This window comes from Amblyomma maculatum, chromosome 8 (genome assembly GCF_055883805.1).
Source record: "Amblyomma maculatum isolate TAMU_Amacu chromosome 8, ASM5588380v1, whole genome shotgun sequence".
Lineage (NCBI taxonomy): Eukaryota > Metazoa > Arthropoda > Arachnida > Ixodida > Ixodidae > Amblyomma > Amblyomma maculatum.
The window spans coordinates 104,007,916-104,022,430 of NC_139351.1; the positions used below are offsets into that span (position 1 = coordinate 104,007,916).

The 14,515-nt window shown below is 46.7% G+C and overlaps 1 protein-coding gene across 1 annotated transcript; it reads right to left on the reverse strand.

Moving 5' to 3' along the window:
• Window positions 1-11,180: 11,180 nt before the first annotated feature.
• On the reverse strand, window positions 11,181-11,849 carry LOC146182071 (uncharacterized). Its single transcript, XM_084575892.1, has one exon. It carries the CDS (start codon window positions 11,847-11,849, stop codon window positions 11,181-11,183), a length of 669 nt encoding a protein of 222 aa, XP_084432018.1.
• Window positions 11,850-14,515: the final 2,666 nt, after the last annotated feature.

A 14,515-nucleotide genomic window follows, 5' to 3' on the forward strand; every position in this document is an offset into this window, starting at 1 on the left:
TTAAAAAGCTTCGCCAGAAATAAGCACGGAGCAATGCCGGAGCATCTGCAAGGTCGAGCAGCATTCGGTAGATTTCATGTATAATGTCACCATTTGAAGAAAGAAATATCATTCCAAGAAAATCAAGGAAAAGGCGTACAATGGACCTGTTGTTGTTGTTGTTGTTGTTGTTGTTGTTGTTGTTGTAGCGAGATTCCGCGAGTGCCAAATACTGCGCCTTTCCTTTCCTGTAGACAAATTATAGAACGCCGGTGAACTTTAATGCGTTCAGTTAATTGCTGGTTGTGTCCGACAAGGGGCGTGCGATGTACCGTCACAACAGGTCACGATGTCACAAGGCGAGTAATGCATATACGATGTTGCCCCTAGCGCCCGGAGACTTAGGACCTTCCCAAAGTATATGGTCGAGGGTCCCCCTCGCTTCGCAGGCTTTACATTTATCATTTTTCTTCTCATCTATATGGGTGTGACACAACCGAGAAGTAGAGAAACCTGGGAGACCCTGCTGCGAAGCGAAGTTCCCGCTGACCAGCAAAGAGTCGTCCGCCTGGCGGCTGAGGCCGCGAATAACCAATCTATATTCGCCTGTCCTTAGTCGCGGTTAAAAAAGCCCCCATTACTCAAACCTGCGTGCCAGACGCGGGGAGTAGGAGGCCTCCTAAATCGGTGGAAAATAAAGTTTTGATCATAATCATCAAAGCATATACGAAGCCGACCCCACCGGGCGTCCGATCCAGGCGTCCGTGCGCCCTTTCATTGGCTACTTCCTCGAACGCCGCACCACACAGCAAACAGAAGCAGACCCATATGTCTAGGAGGCGTAAGTACAGTAAACATCAGCGGCGTTTGAAATTGATTTACAGGATAGAAAAAGCCCAGTATCTGTCAGAATTCGCTTACATATGTAGCATGCCATAAATGAAGGGAGGAATGTGAAAGAGTAGTCGCCTCTTTACTTCAAGCATCATTCATCGCCACTTTCGCCACAAATTCGTAGCAGAATGCAACACTCAGGCTATCACCTTACACCACTTTAGTCACCAAAGTGCCCGGAAATGTTTACGAGGGATACTTGTCCAGACGTCTCTTTGGTAAAGACCACTATATGCGTTCCTTAGGAAAATACGAACGACTCTTGGCAGGGATCACTTCATCCTCGTGATATCGTTGACAAATTCGAGGGTCAGACGAAGGTTAGAAGAAACGCACATAACATTACCGGAAGGCTTTTAGAGCATCTTGCAACAAAGAACCAATCGAATTAAGGCGTGCATAAAGGGACTCCGCGAGGTATATGAAAGAGCCACAAAGACGGTGAAAAGGACGAATGCGGTCTCCAAAATTATGAACCATCTTCTCCTGTTACGGGAAGCTCGTAGTAGTGTGTTTAAAAGGTGAGAGTCATAAGGGCTACAAGAAGCTCAAATTAAAGATTTCCGAGATCACAGCTGAGGCAGAGAAGTATGCGCACGAACACTTGAAACTAAATTGGGGAAACCTGTGCGATTCACTCAAAGGAACATTGGACGGCCAAGATTTAAGCGTTCCTGCGAACCTGATCGATCCGATCGAGTTTAAGGCAGAAACTAGCAAGGCGCTTAACCGATCGCCCACGAATACCAAGCAAACGATTAAGAGCCGCTAGACAAGATCCGAAAACGGTACGTGGGAGATCTGTGCATCCTCGGCTGCTCGGGAGTGTATCGTGGAATCGAAAATGAGATGCTTCTCGATACATCGCAACGTAAGCGGACGAAGAGGAGACACAAACAAAGCACATGCGGGCACTTTATTTCAATAACAGCACGAGGACGTACAGACAAACATGAAAAGGGGCCCTTTGAGGAAGAACTGAAATTTGCTAATATGGATCCTTGGGCGAGTTGGTGGTTCATAGTTCTGTTTGTATCCCCTTCTTGTCCGCCTCCGTTGCAATGTATCAAGAACTATGGACCACCAACTCGCCCAAGCCTCCACATTGGCGAAAATGGCAAATTCGACTATCCCATCACAAATTACTAGGTGTATGTACGTGGCGGCCAGAATGGCTCTCAAGAACACACTGACAGGACCAGACAAGATCGGCAATGCCATTATAATAAATCTATATGAGAAGAACAAATTGCGCACATCACAAAACGTTTGAATGAACACTGGGAGGCGGAGACTGTGCCGGAAGTGTGGTGGCACGCAGTGATCACCACCATCCCAAAGCCGGCAAGAAACCGTTTTCGTGGAATCTACGCCATATCTCATCAAGCTCATGCTTAGGGAAACTGTATGAGAGGATCGTTATGATCAGGCTTCAAAACTATTTGGAAGACAATTATCTCATGTCAAACACAATGCCTGGTTTCCGACCCAAGCTATCGATGCAAGACGTCTTCTTCTCAAAGAATAAGTTCTTAGCAACTTGCCAAAATACAGAGAGCACATGATCATGGCTGTTGGCCTCAAGGGGGCGTTCGAGAACGTTAGCCACGAAGTCATCCTATTGGGCCTGTATACCTACATCGCTAGAGAAAGATTCGCGGATATTCCAAGGTCTTCCTCGAAGGCGGGGCCGCGACTACAAAGATGGGGACCTGCGGTCGGACAAGATCCGCATGCCTAACCAGGTTACGCCTCAGTTATCTGTACATGGCCATGAGCCTTCCAATTCAATAAAGGACATTCAATCAATCTCGCCCCTTCTCTTCGACAACGCTATGGTTAGTGTGGCGGAGAAGTTGACCTCTATAGATCGCATTCAGCGCGATGGAAGCCATTGATTGGTGGCGGTGGGAGCAGTGCTTAGGGCCTGTTAGTCGAAAGCGAGCGTGTTTTGGCGCGAGCAGGAGGGAAAAATTTATTGTAAAGTCTTGTCTTCCTTTGGGAGCCCTCTGTCTAGGGTTCCACGCGCCGCCGCGATCCCGCATGTCCACCAGAACAACCGTCGCTGGTCCTACGGGTTGGTGCCGGTCAGAGTGGTCTCAGGGATAAAAATATAAGGGCTCTCAGCCCATAGTCCCGTTGGCCCCCGCCTTCTTCTCTGCACGCTCGATCTGCTGGTGTTAGTTGGTCGGCTCTGTACGAGACCGAGGATCTTTCCAAGGGGAGGGAATGGGGAGAATTGTGGGTGGAGCACCGCCATGGGAGCTGTTGAGGCCCAAACTTAATGGTCGTGTTAAGAGGCGGAGGTGATGTGAATCATGATGAATATGTCTGAATAATGAAAGTCCGACTGTAATGATGTTCATGTGTGTCAGTGTGGTGCATGAAAGTGAGTGCTGCCACTAAGGCGTCTTCTTCAGCCGTCGTGCTCGAGTTCATTCCTTGAACGGAGCCCGTAATTCTAACGGAGTCATTGGCGTTCGTAACTGCAAGTCCCCAGCACGTGCCTGGACCCTGCTTGGATGATTGATCACTTTTCTGAGCTGAAGGTACACATGTTTGGTGAAAAGATGTGACCGGAAACCGAACAAATTTCAAGGATGATCATGTTGATTTGATGACGTGGTTATTGCTAAAGTGTTTATTACTAATGGCGGACTTCAGACCTCTAATTTTAACTAGACGGCTACCAGCAATGTTTTAAAAATAATCAGAAAACAGTAAAAAAAAGCTATCTATTCAATATGTTAGCCAGTTTTTTTATGCCTGCCAACTCTGGCAAGATTTTCCCGCTGAAGCCGTCTTTGAATCTCAAAAAGCCTATTTTTAAACTTTAATCGCCGGCTTCCTTAATACAGATCGTACCTGTTATTATAAACCTTATATTCTCATTCTTTACGAATATTCATTTTATTCTGCAGGGTAGTAAATTATAGATTTTGTTACATTATTCAGCTCGACGTCATTTCCAACTAGTGAAATAGCACCTGGTATCGAAATATTTGTCATTTACGAAACAATGTGTTTTGTCGCATGTTTTAAACTTAATGAGGGACATATTCTCCCCTAAACAAGAGGAGCTTCCCAAACATTCCGCCCAAGTCTTCGCTGACAGCAGGTGTTCGGGGTCTGAGGTTTTGACCTTTTGAGACAATTTTCTGTTCAACTCAGTCAAAGGTATAAAACTGGAGAGAACTATTTGACCTCTCCTTTCAGTCCGTAAGCGGTGTTCCCCCATAGAAAGAGAAATCCGAGACGGTTAAAATGAGAATTGACGACCAAAAAGCAGCTGCAGCCCTTTCATTCAGGAATCGACGCCAACTGGGCCCTCTTCACTAGCCCGCAACCGCGACGGATGTTTGTTTTCCCTACATTCAATATGCGGCTGCCACGAAGCTCCTCGTCTTCCAAAAAATACCTTCATTGGTTCTGGCCAGCCGCAATGCATGAGATGAAGTTGTTGGCACTCATGATGACTGCTGCCTGTGTGAGCGCGGAGTGCGAACCCGACCGAGCCAATTACTCTGTCTTCTACGACGCGGGCACCGAAGAGGAAGCGACGCTTTTTCCCTGCCTGCAGTGTTTCGGCCTACCTTGCATCGAAGAGCGAGAAATGCAGCGAACTCCAATCGGTGGAGCGAAGAAGTTCTGCTGCAAACGGTGTTCGCATTTGGCAAGTGAGTGTAACCCAATTCATGAATCATAGCCTATATTAAGATATATTATGTCATACAATGTGGCTTGCAAAGTTTAATGTTCTAAAGCGACTAAAGCAACGATTGTTGCCGCAATTCCAACCCACATTTTTTTTTTTTTTTAACACGCACTGATATCGCACAGTACATGAGGACATTGCTTTCCGCTTACATCCAAAAGATGGTTGCTGCGGCCGGCAGTGAACCTGCGTTCTTGTGTTACATCCCAGCAGTACAGTGCACGTGCCATGCAGTATAGTGTAGTATAGCATGATATAGTTAAGCATAGCACAGCATACTTTATCGCAGAGGCTTCCAAAGCATATCATAACATAGTATAATATATTAGAGAATAGTACACGTTACTGTGCTAATGATTAATTACTCCTTAATTACAATCCTACTCTACCTTGGCCGATTCACCTTAAAACGGGGCGAAGACAGCTTTCAGTTCGGGTTATTAATCAATTCTTTCTTTCCCTACCTAGCCGTATCGCTTAACTCAGAGGTTAAAGAAACTGCCCTTGACAGGCAGTGCTCCCTAGTTCGACCCAGAGCACAGCGAGTATTGCCTAAACTACGAACGTTTAGAGCGAAAACCTCTGCTACTCGACGTCTGCCAATTTGTTTTAGTGATTTATTTTAGTGATTTGGTTTATGGGGATTAATGCCTCAAAGTGACTCAGGCTATTAGAGACGGAAATCGCCGCCGGGGTGGGGCAGTGGATACGGCGCTCGACTACTGTTTCCAAGGACGCGGGATCGAATCCCGGACTCGGCGGCAGCTTTTCGATGGAGGCGAAAAGCAAGGCGCCCGTGTGCTGTACGATGTCAGTGCACGCTAAAGAACCCCAGGTGGTCGAAATTACCGGAGTCCTTCACTACGGCGTCTCTCATAGCCTAAGTCGCTTTGGGACGTTAAACCCCACAAGCCAACCAAACCAACCTAGAGACGAAAATTTTGACCCCCCTCCCGGGTTTTTTAACGTGCGCTGACATCGCACAGCACCCGGACGCCTCTCCATTTCGCCTCCATCGAAATGTAGCCGCCGGTGGTCAGGTTCAAACCCGGGTTCTCCCATACAGTAGCCGACATCTTAAATACTGAGCACCGCAGCGGGCCAAGGGTTTGACCATGACTGTAGGTGCAGTGCGCGGAGCCGGCGGTGCTCGCTTCTTCCTCTTCGCACAATCGCCAAATTCTCTATGGAGAGGCACAGCTGCACACGACCGCGCGGCTGCATACGTACCATGTGACTAGAATTGTGATAGTTACATCGCTTCGCGTTCCCCCGGTTCGTCGCTGTAATATCGCATGACTAGGAGATGATATAATAACCGTTGCTTCGCCGGCGGTTTCTCCTACAGTTTCGCCTTGGGTGAGGCACGTGCTGAATCGAGTGCGTACTCTCTTCGGCGGGGGCGTCAAGCCGCGTTCGATTATCAAGAATAGTTATCGCTCTGTATATCTATGTTTAATTTGTCCGAACTGTACAGTCTTCATTTGTGGCCATATGGCTGCGCTTGGGGAATATTAAGGACTAATTACTTTTTATTAGTATAGCATAATACAGTATACCTCGGTAGGTTATGGCCCCGCCGGGATGGCACAGTGGTTACGGCGCTCGACTACTGTGCCCAAGGAAGCGGGATCGAATCCCGGCCTCGGCGGCTGCGTTTCAATGAAGGCGAAACGGAGGGGCGTCCGTGTTCTGCGCGATGTCAGTGCACGTTAAAGAACCCCAGGTGGTCAAAATTTCCGGAGTCCTCCACTACGGCGTCTCTCATAGCCTGAGTCGCTTTGGGACGTTAAACCCCACAAACCAACCAACCAACCATCGGTAGGTTATGCATACGGAGCCGCTCAACACCTACTGATACCCAAGAGAGCATAGCGGAGTGTGCTTTTTTATCTTAATATTTATTGGGGTTCATACATGTCAAATGATAATACAATCACTTTGTGGGCAAAAAACAATTGATTAGAAAGTAGCAGAAAAAGCAATCACACGCTGCTGATGGGATCCGAACCTGCAACTTCTCAACGTAGCGTCTAGCGTCCGCCAACTAAGCTATGCGACTTTCTTTTTTTATTGTGCTTTTTTTTTTCGTCAAATAGAAGCGGCTGCGACCACTGTTCAATATTTTACTTGCATTGTTATATATTTTGGTTCCACCCTAACCTCTGAGATGTTCACCAACGCCATCCTAGTCAATAGCGGCGGATGTCGCACGTCCTCTAATATAATAAGCGTCAAGTTGAACATGATTTAAAGGAGAAGGTTGGAACTGCAACGCGGTATCTCGGCATCACAGCATCACGGCTACTGGAATCGAGGCTCTATTTATACAAAGAAAAGTACTCGGAACGAGGGGCTCGTCATGATATATGTAAGGGAGCCAAAAGCCACTGGGTGAGGAGGAGAAAGAGGACGGGAAGTTTAAGAAAAGAAATCGATTTTGTATACCCTTGTACTGGGTAAAAAGCCATAAAGGGAGATAGCAGTGAAGTAAAAAAGTGAGCAAGAGGGCAGAAGAGTCAGTAGACGAAAAGCGCACTAGAAAGTTACAGCGTTCCGTGTAGGCCCACACTCTCTAGGAGCAGAGTTGTGCATGGCAGTTCTTCACCACAGATGATCGCCGCGGTAACAGTGCCCAATTTCTCTTGAACCAAGGAGAGCCTAGGGGAAGGTTTCTCTCTCTCTCTCTCTCTCTTGTGTTGTTCATAAATGCCAAATTTCAAAATGACTGAAAAGTGGAACAAAGAACTACCGCATGCCGACGGCGGTTACAGAAGTCATGACTTCCGACCTCCTAGTTGTTGAATTCCTTCGTGCGCTTGGATAACAGGGAAGCTACATGATCCCGTGTCCGGCATGTGTTGAAAGGGAAGGAGCACTTCCTCCACTGAGTCACTAGTAAGCGTCGGTAAGTCATGGCTTTGACCAAGCTGCACAACTGCCGGACGCCCCTAATATTTTCACGTTACACTGACGTGACAATATTCCTCAGCCAAAGAAATCTCTGCCTCCATTCTTTCCTCCCTGGACACTGTCGTCTATAAAGAATCATTCCTCCAAGGTTTAAATAACGAATCACGTGCGGTAAGGGGCGCTACGGCAAGCTAGTCTAACTTCTTTTCTTTTCCCAGAAATACTCTGCGGACATCGACATCTTCACCGAGACGTGGTTTGACTTCACAGGTGCTTTCCTTCCGTGACTTTTATGGGCTTCGACCGACCAAATGGTTTCGCGTAGCCTGCAGCACAAGACATGCTCCTCGGCAGGGAAGCTGCACGAGAAGCAGTCTCCTATATCTTGCGTCGAACTCCTGTGTGCTGAGCAGCTTTTATTAACTCGAAAGCAAATGCTAAAATCTCTGTAAAACCTTCAGAAAAAAACTAATCACCAGCCAGTTTCTTGTGGCATCGGTTACCTACATCATCCGGATACCGCCGCGGGCTACAGTGCTTTATTTATGTACATTCTAGCTCACTGTGGAACAAAAGTTATCGAATAAGCGGAGTCAGCAGCCAAGAGAGTTCATGAGAATCTGAATTTTAAGCTTATTTACTTCGTTAGCTTTAAGGCTGCCGAAATGGTCAAGCAATACGTTTACGAAGAACAAACAATCTTCTCTGGAGGTTGCCGACACATCAGTACCAATTTCTGTGCCCCATCGTCTCAGATCATGACTACCAACCAGGCTTCTTCGTGATATTGACTTGACTTAGTAGCGCTGTGTTATCAAACGCCTTGAAGTTCGGTTTAGGTAGAGGTAACAGTCCTCTTTACGAAAACTGTGACTTAGTCGAACCAATGTAGCTGTGTGTTGTAGGGTTTAACGCCCCAAAGTGACTCAGGCTATGAGAGAGGCCGTAGTTGGCTCCTAAGTTGCCACCATCTGGGGTTCTTTAAGTGCACTGACATCGCACAGCCCACCGGCGCCTTTCTTTTTGCCGCCATCGAAAAACGGCAGCCGTGGCCGGGATTTGACCCCGTGTCCTTGGGTTCTGCAGTTGAGCGCCCTAGCCACTGAGCCACCGCTGCGGGGTGAATCAACACAGCATATTCTGCTTGAATGCTCAATGTATGCTTTGGAATGTATGCATTGTGAACATCTCATAATATCACTCATTCAAAGGCCTCTAACATTTGATTGTACATTAGCCCCCCTTAGTCTGTCATAAGTGGCAGGTACGCGCTATGAACTGTTTATTTTTGTATTTAAATGGCATTGGACCTCTAGACAAACTCACTCCGTGTTCATCAATTGGTAGTCTCGGTGCAATTGACTTCGTTAGCCCATTCGCATGACATTCTAGTTCATCGTGCCTAGTGTACCACTTTGATCCTTCTCCCCTCAAGATCCGTGCTCACATGCCTTTGTCGAATTTTTTTTTTTTTTTTTAGTTTTAAGCCTTCACCAATTCATTCCAATTTTCCCTTCCTTAATCTCTTTCCCCCGCAGCGTTGGAAGTCAGCGGATTAAAACGGCGGCTAAGCTGCTTTTTTGTTTTGTTTTTTAAGTATGGTATAGCTCAGTACGGTACAGCAGGTCACGGTACGGTATGTTATAATTCTGTAGAGGTGCCAAGCTGCATATCGTTTAATATTGGCGCCCACAATCTACATGCTAGTCTGCCACCTGAATTGCTCACAAAAACGCCACCAATGCAGGGATTCAGGCTGTAGGCGTTAAAATCACCTGTAAATTGCAAAGTACAGCTGTTAAGAGTGCAAATATTGCCGGCAATTATACAGCAAGTACAGGACATGCGTAATTATTGTGAAACGAGTATCACTTTAGAAATTTAATATTGACTATATCTCACTCATTTCAAGTACTATTTAATGTGTTTGGAAGTGCTTCTACGGGAGCAAGATTACATTGCATCGTCACATGAACGCTCTAGAAGTGGTATCTAAATGTCTAAATGAAGGAGGTGACATTGATTCGGGAAAGTGTGGGCCTTCCTAAACATTCTTCAGTTGGACAGCTGTACTTTACACTACCCGCTAAACTTTGTGCTAGCTTCTAATAAAAAAAAAAAAAAAAAAAAAAAACACGTATGCACAAAGCATCCACAAAAATAGCCAGGAAGTAGTGCGTGTAGAAGATAGAACTGCTACAGGAAAAAGCTGGGGTGCTGAGGTCACGAGTTTCGCCATGATATTTTACCACAACAAACTTTTCGGTTGGTACACGGCGTAAAATTTTAAAAGCTGCGGACATGCATTCAAATTTAAACTAATTCAGTCCTTCTAATGCTTTGGGTGCGCAAACATAATATAGGAACGAGACGTGCTTTTTGTTGTTTTTAGCAAGTAGCCGGTTATATTGCCGCGAAACCTTCAAAACTGTATTTGTTGTTTTTTAACAGCCGTCGCCATACGGTCTTATCACTCTGATTCTGGATCGCGTATCAGTTCTGTATTCTTTGTTTGTTAATGCCCGATGTCGCGAGTCGCACCTTTATCAGTTCCGTTGTAGCGTCAGACGCCCCGAGCTCTGTCTCGAAGATGCCGGCCACTCGTGTGTCTTTCTACTATGTTCCAGCTTGTGCTGGTAGCAGTTTGCGACGTTATCTAGACTGTTCTGAGCAGCCTTTAAATTGAGCGTTGGCGAGTGTGACGGGCATTCATTGTTCGACGATCGACGAGCACGTTTGTTGCTATCGCCGCCGCCGAATTGCTTAGTTCTTTTGCGGGCGCAAGTCAGCCCAATAAAGAGTTTCTTCAGTGCAATCACCGACTGTTCATTTGTGTCATCGACTCTGGTCACCACTACGTGACAATATGGAAAGCAACGCAGGAGCCAGAATAAAAACGATGAAGTTTTCAGAATGTTCCGTATGTACCGAAAGAAACACCATTTTCCTTTGCTACCTTTATTTTCTTGCGTTAAATTTCTCATCCTAGTGCTCAACTTTATCGATCGTGACCGTTTTTAAAAACGCGGAATTTTAAGCAATGCTAACACCATGGATGCAACAAATTAAATAATTTATGTTTTTATTTTCATTGCTGTATTTCATGCTCAGTGCCTGGCTCAGCGTGCAGACTACAACGTGACGAACCAGCGGTCGTCTGCCAGAAGGGATACATCTGTAGTGTCACTCAAAAGGCTTGCGTCCAAGAATGTCCGGTACCGACCATAGTGTAATATAATATTGCCGCATTAGAGGCGCAGTGCAGTTTGCTTTACGAATGAGTATAAAATTACCTAGTGAACTACTTGACACCAAGCTTCAGAGAAATATCGTCGCAGATCAAAGAATACTCAATGAGTATTTATAAATAAAACTCTTAATAAACCCCTCTTTGAAGTGTGGAGCGCTGGTTTTTTTGTTGTTGTTTGTTTTTTTTTTTTTACATTTATCCTCCTCCAAGCGCGTTTCGTACCAGCGTACATGTGAACACAGTTTTAAGCTTTGCGTAAATTTATTCTGATATCATACGTCAACGAGCGTCCACATACAGGTGCTTGGTGGACATAGGTGCTGAAGAAGCCCAACTTCACACTAATTTTTCCTTTCATCGCACAATGCTAAAACCAATCACTTAAACCATTTCGAGTGTCCGTCGGTAGTCTCCTATGCTTAAGGCACATCACCAGTCGCGAGCCGATCCAGGGAAGGCACTGCCGCACGTCGGGCACCGAGCGCAGCCTCCGTTCGGAGGCATCATATCTTCCTCGTTTACGACTCTGGCCGAGACGCGCATCTCGGCAACCGGTTCGCGGTCGTGATGCTCCTGACGGTCAAACCTTCGCGAGGCACGGCGGCGTTGAATCAGCTCGGCCAGACACTCGATACAATGTTCGGCCGGTCCGGGCTCAGGCGGCGGGGGTGACTGAGGCACGGGTGGTGGCATGTAGGCTGGGCCGCTCATGCACTCCTGAACCACCTGTACGGTGGGCGAACCCTTGCGGCTAAGGCCTGACCTGGACCTACCGGAGCTGGACTTGGCCTTCGGCGGAGGCTTGACCTCCTCAAGCAGGATCGTGGTGCCCCGCGGCACCACACGGACTATCTGGGGTTCGGAGGAGCCCAGGTTTTCGAGGGACACCGTTGTCCGGCAGCCCGGGAGGCAGGGCGGCATCCCTGTCTCATTACCCTGCATCGAGCCCGCATAAGGCATTCGGTAGACAGTGCCCCGAGACTGCGACGTGCCCTGACCGCACGAGACGATGATGTTGGAGCCGGAGCCGTGAAGCTGCTGGCCGTCCATGTAGACGACTGTCTTCTCGCCCTTTCGCTTGACCCGCGTGTTGCTCATGGCGACTGTTGACGGTCTTGATCACCTGTCGCAGTTTTCAGAACGGCCTCTATACCCTGCAACCTACTTGCCGGTCTCCAGTGTCTCTTACGGTTGTCCAAGATCGTAGCCCCGCTGCTGCCTTTTTACCATCTCAGGTGGGCGGTGCTGCGCCTAGACTCTCCGCTCCGCGCTCGGGAACTGGTCCCGAAACAACGGCAGCGCGGCTGCCCTGGACGACCCAGAAGTATGGAACCACCTCGGACTAGGCTTCCTTGCGCCAATCGAGAAAAAAAAATGTGCACGCGGCCAGACCCCATTTTTTACTTCTTTCTTTCGCGGCCCTGTTTTGCTGCTGGTGTTGAAGTCAAAATCACTTGAGGATTCTGTTGCGTGCCCATGCGAGTCAGACAAAACACTTTCAGCAGCAACAGTGATTCTGTCGTTGTGTGAACTGCATTGCGCGCATGTATACGTGTCACTAAATACAGAGATGCATTGCTGCCAGTCGGACGCGCGATGAGAGGCTTAGCGGTAACTGCATCAGTTGCGTGGATATTAATGACATTTCTTTGCTGAGTATAAAAAAATTCCGGAAATAAATGACTCGGACATTAAAATTCAAATGATGATGGTGGGCATATCTAAGTATAGGATTCTGCGCATGGCACGCTTGCTGTCGCTCACGTTAAATTTAGTGTTCGCCCTTGGCACAGCACTGATCAGCATCATGAAAACGTCGACCAACGCTGTTGCGTCATATGCGTACGGGACTGAGATAGGACGACGACGTAGCAGTGTATGATCAACTTAGTTGCGGAGCTTTCTCGGGGAATTCACCCAACTGAGCGCATGTTCCTCACGTGGAAATGTTAATCACAGAACATGATGAGGAAGCTACGACGCCAACCTCTGCACTGCTGTTCGCGAGCGAGTTGTATTTTCGTTGTTGGCCCCTGCCTTACGGGACAACGAATAGCACTAATTGCGCAATTCCCGTGGCCCTGGTCAATCTGTCCGTAGAGTGACGACATTCGGCTTGGAACACGATAAAAATGAGCCCTTTATCATACATATTTATTACGTCCTCATTTGCAGCCCTTTTCTTTTTATTGACTGTTTATCATAATTACCATGACTGCCCCGAGAAAGCTCCCTAAAAACTTTCATAATACTTATAATTAAGGCGTTATCCTAGTACAACCCACATGTCTGAAAGAAAATACAGGATAGCACTTAGCTCCCCTTAACAGCTTAATGGTGAAAGCTTTTAATCCTTCTTCTCTTCTACCTCTATACTGCGTGTTTGTGTACTAGATATAATTACATTTGTGTGATTGCTTTGATTTCGTCGACTGTGAAATCGCCATGTCAGGACCTCTTCGTGACATACGAAACTCCACTAACTTACACTTGGCCGTACGGAGCTTTTGGTGAGAATTAGGCCTAACTAGCCGAAAGGGGAAACTATGCCCACGCCAGGACCTATTGCGACGTCTCGCGGAAACACCTCGCGAACATATCTCGCGGAATCTGGCGAGCACATCTGGCGAACTCAAGATTTTTCTCACCAGATTAGAAAGGCTTTGTAAGCCTTCAAAGCTTCGGTTGGCATGTGCTTGACACTCATCGTCCTGATAAGTATCCTTCTGATCAACCATAATGAAATGAAGATCACAAATGCTATTCTTTTTAAAACAGCTGTGGCCATTTGGGCACAGTACGCAGCCTCATTCTATCAGTAATTATCGGTGTTTTAATTACGTGAAAAATTACATTACTCCTTTATATAGACTCTCCGTATGGCAGCAAAAAAGCATGATAAACAGCGATAAACACAAACATTAGAAGCTTGATGTGAGGTAATCAGAAGCATGATTCAAAAGAAACCGAACTGATTTGCACAAAAGGGCTTGCTATTGACAGGAGTAATTATCACAGCTTAGTGCAACCAAAAATTTACATGTGCAGACAAGCAGTCTGTCTGAGCCACCTTTGGAATTCAGTGTGAGAAAATGCAGTCACTATTTTTTTGAAAAATAACAGATGTACCCTTCATATAAATTGAAACAGTCACCCCGACCTCTGTATTGCTTCAGTCCCGAAGTGGTGCTCAAAACAACGTGAGCGTTTCACAAAACTGAAAATATTTGATCTCGAAATGCTATGGTGCAAAAGGACGGAACATTATAAGCCTTGCAACTATTTCTTTTAATGTTGGAGAAAGTTGTTTCCATCCCTTATTTTTATTTAGCGTTCATAGATCTATATACCTCCGATCTTAGGTCTGTAAATATGTAATATCTTCAATCCAAACATGGAAATGCCACTACAACGTATTACCTGAATACCTGCATTAGCATCTGATTCCATTCTAAATTTGTGGTTTAATTATTTTTGACACTCACCGCGTTGGTTCAGTGATTAAGACGCTTGACTACTGAACCAGTGTACCCGAGTTTGAACCCGACCCTGACAGCCGCCTTTCGTTGGCGGCGAAATACAATCGCGTCCATGCACTGCGTGGGCCCCGCCGCGGTGGCGCATTCCCGACTGCTGTACCGGGGTACCCGAGTGTGAACCCGACCGCCGGCGGCTGCGTTTTGATGGAGACGAAACGGAGAGGCATCCATGTGTTGTGCAATTTCAGTGCCCGTTAAAGATCACCAGGTATTCGATATATTAGT

Excerpts from the sequence above, each read along its gene's own strand:
- LOC146182071 (XM_084575892.1), bottom strand. The coding sequence starts at position 11,849 with ATGAGCAACACGCGGGTCAAGCGAAAGGGCGAGAAGACAGTCGTCTAC.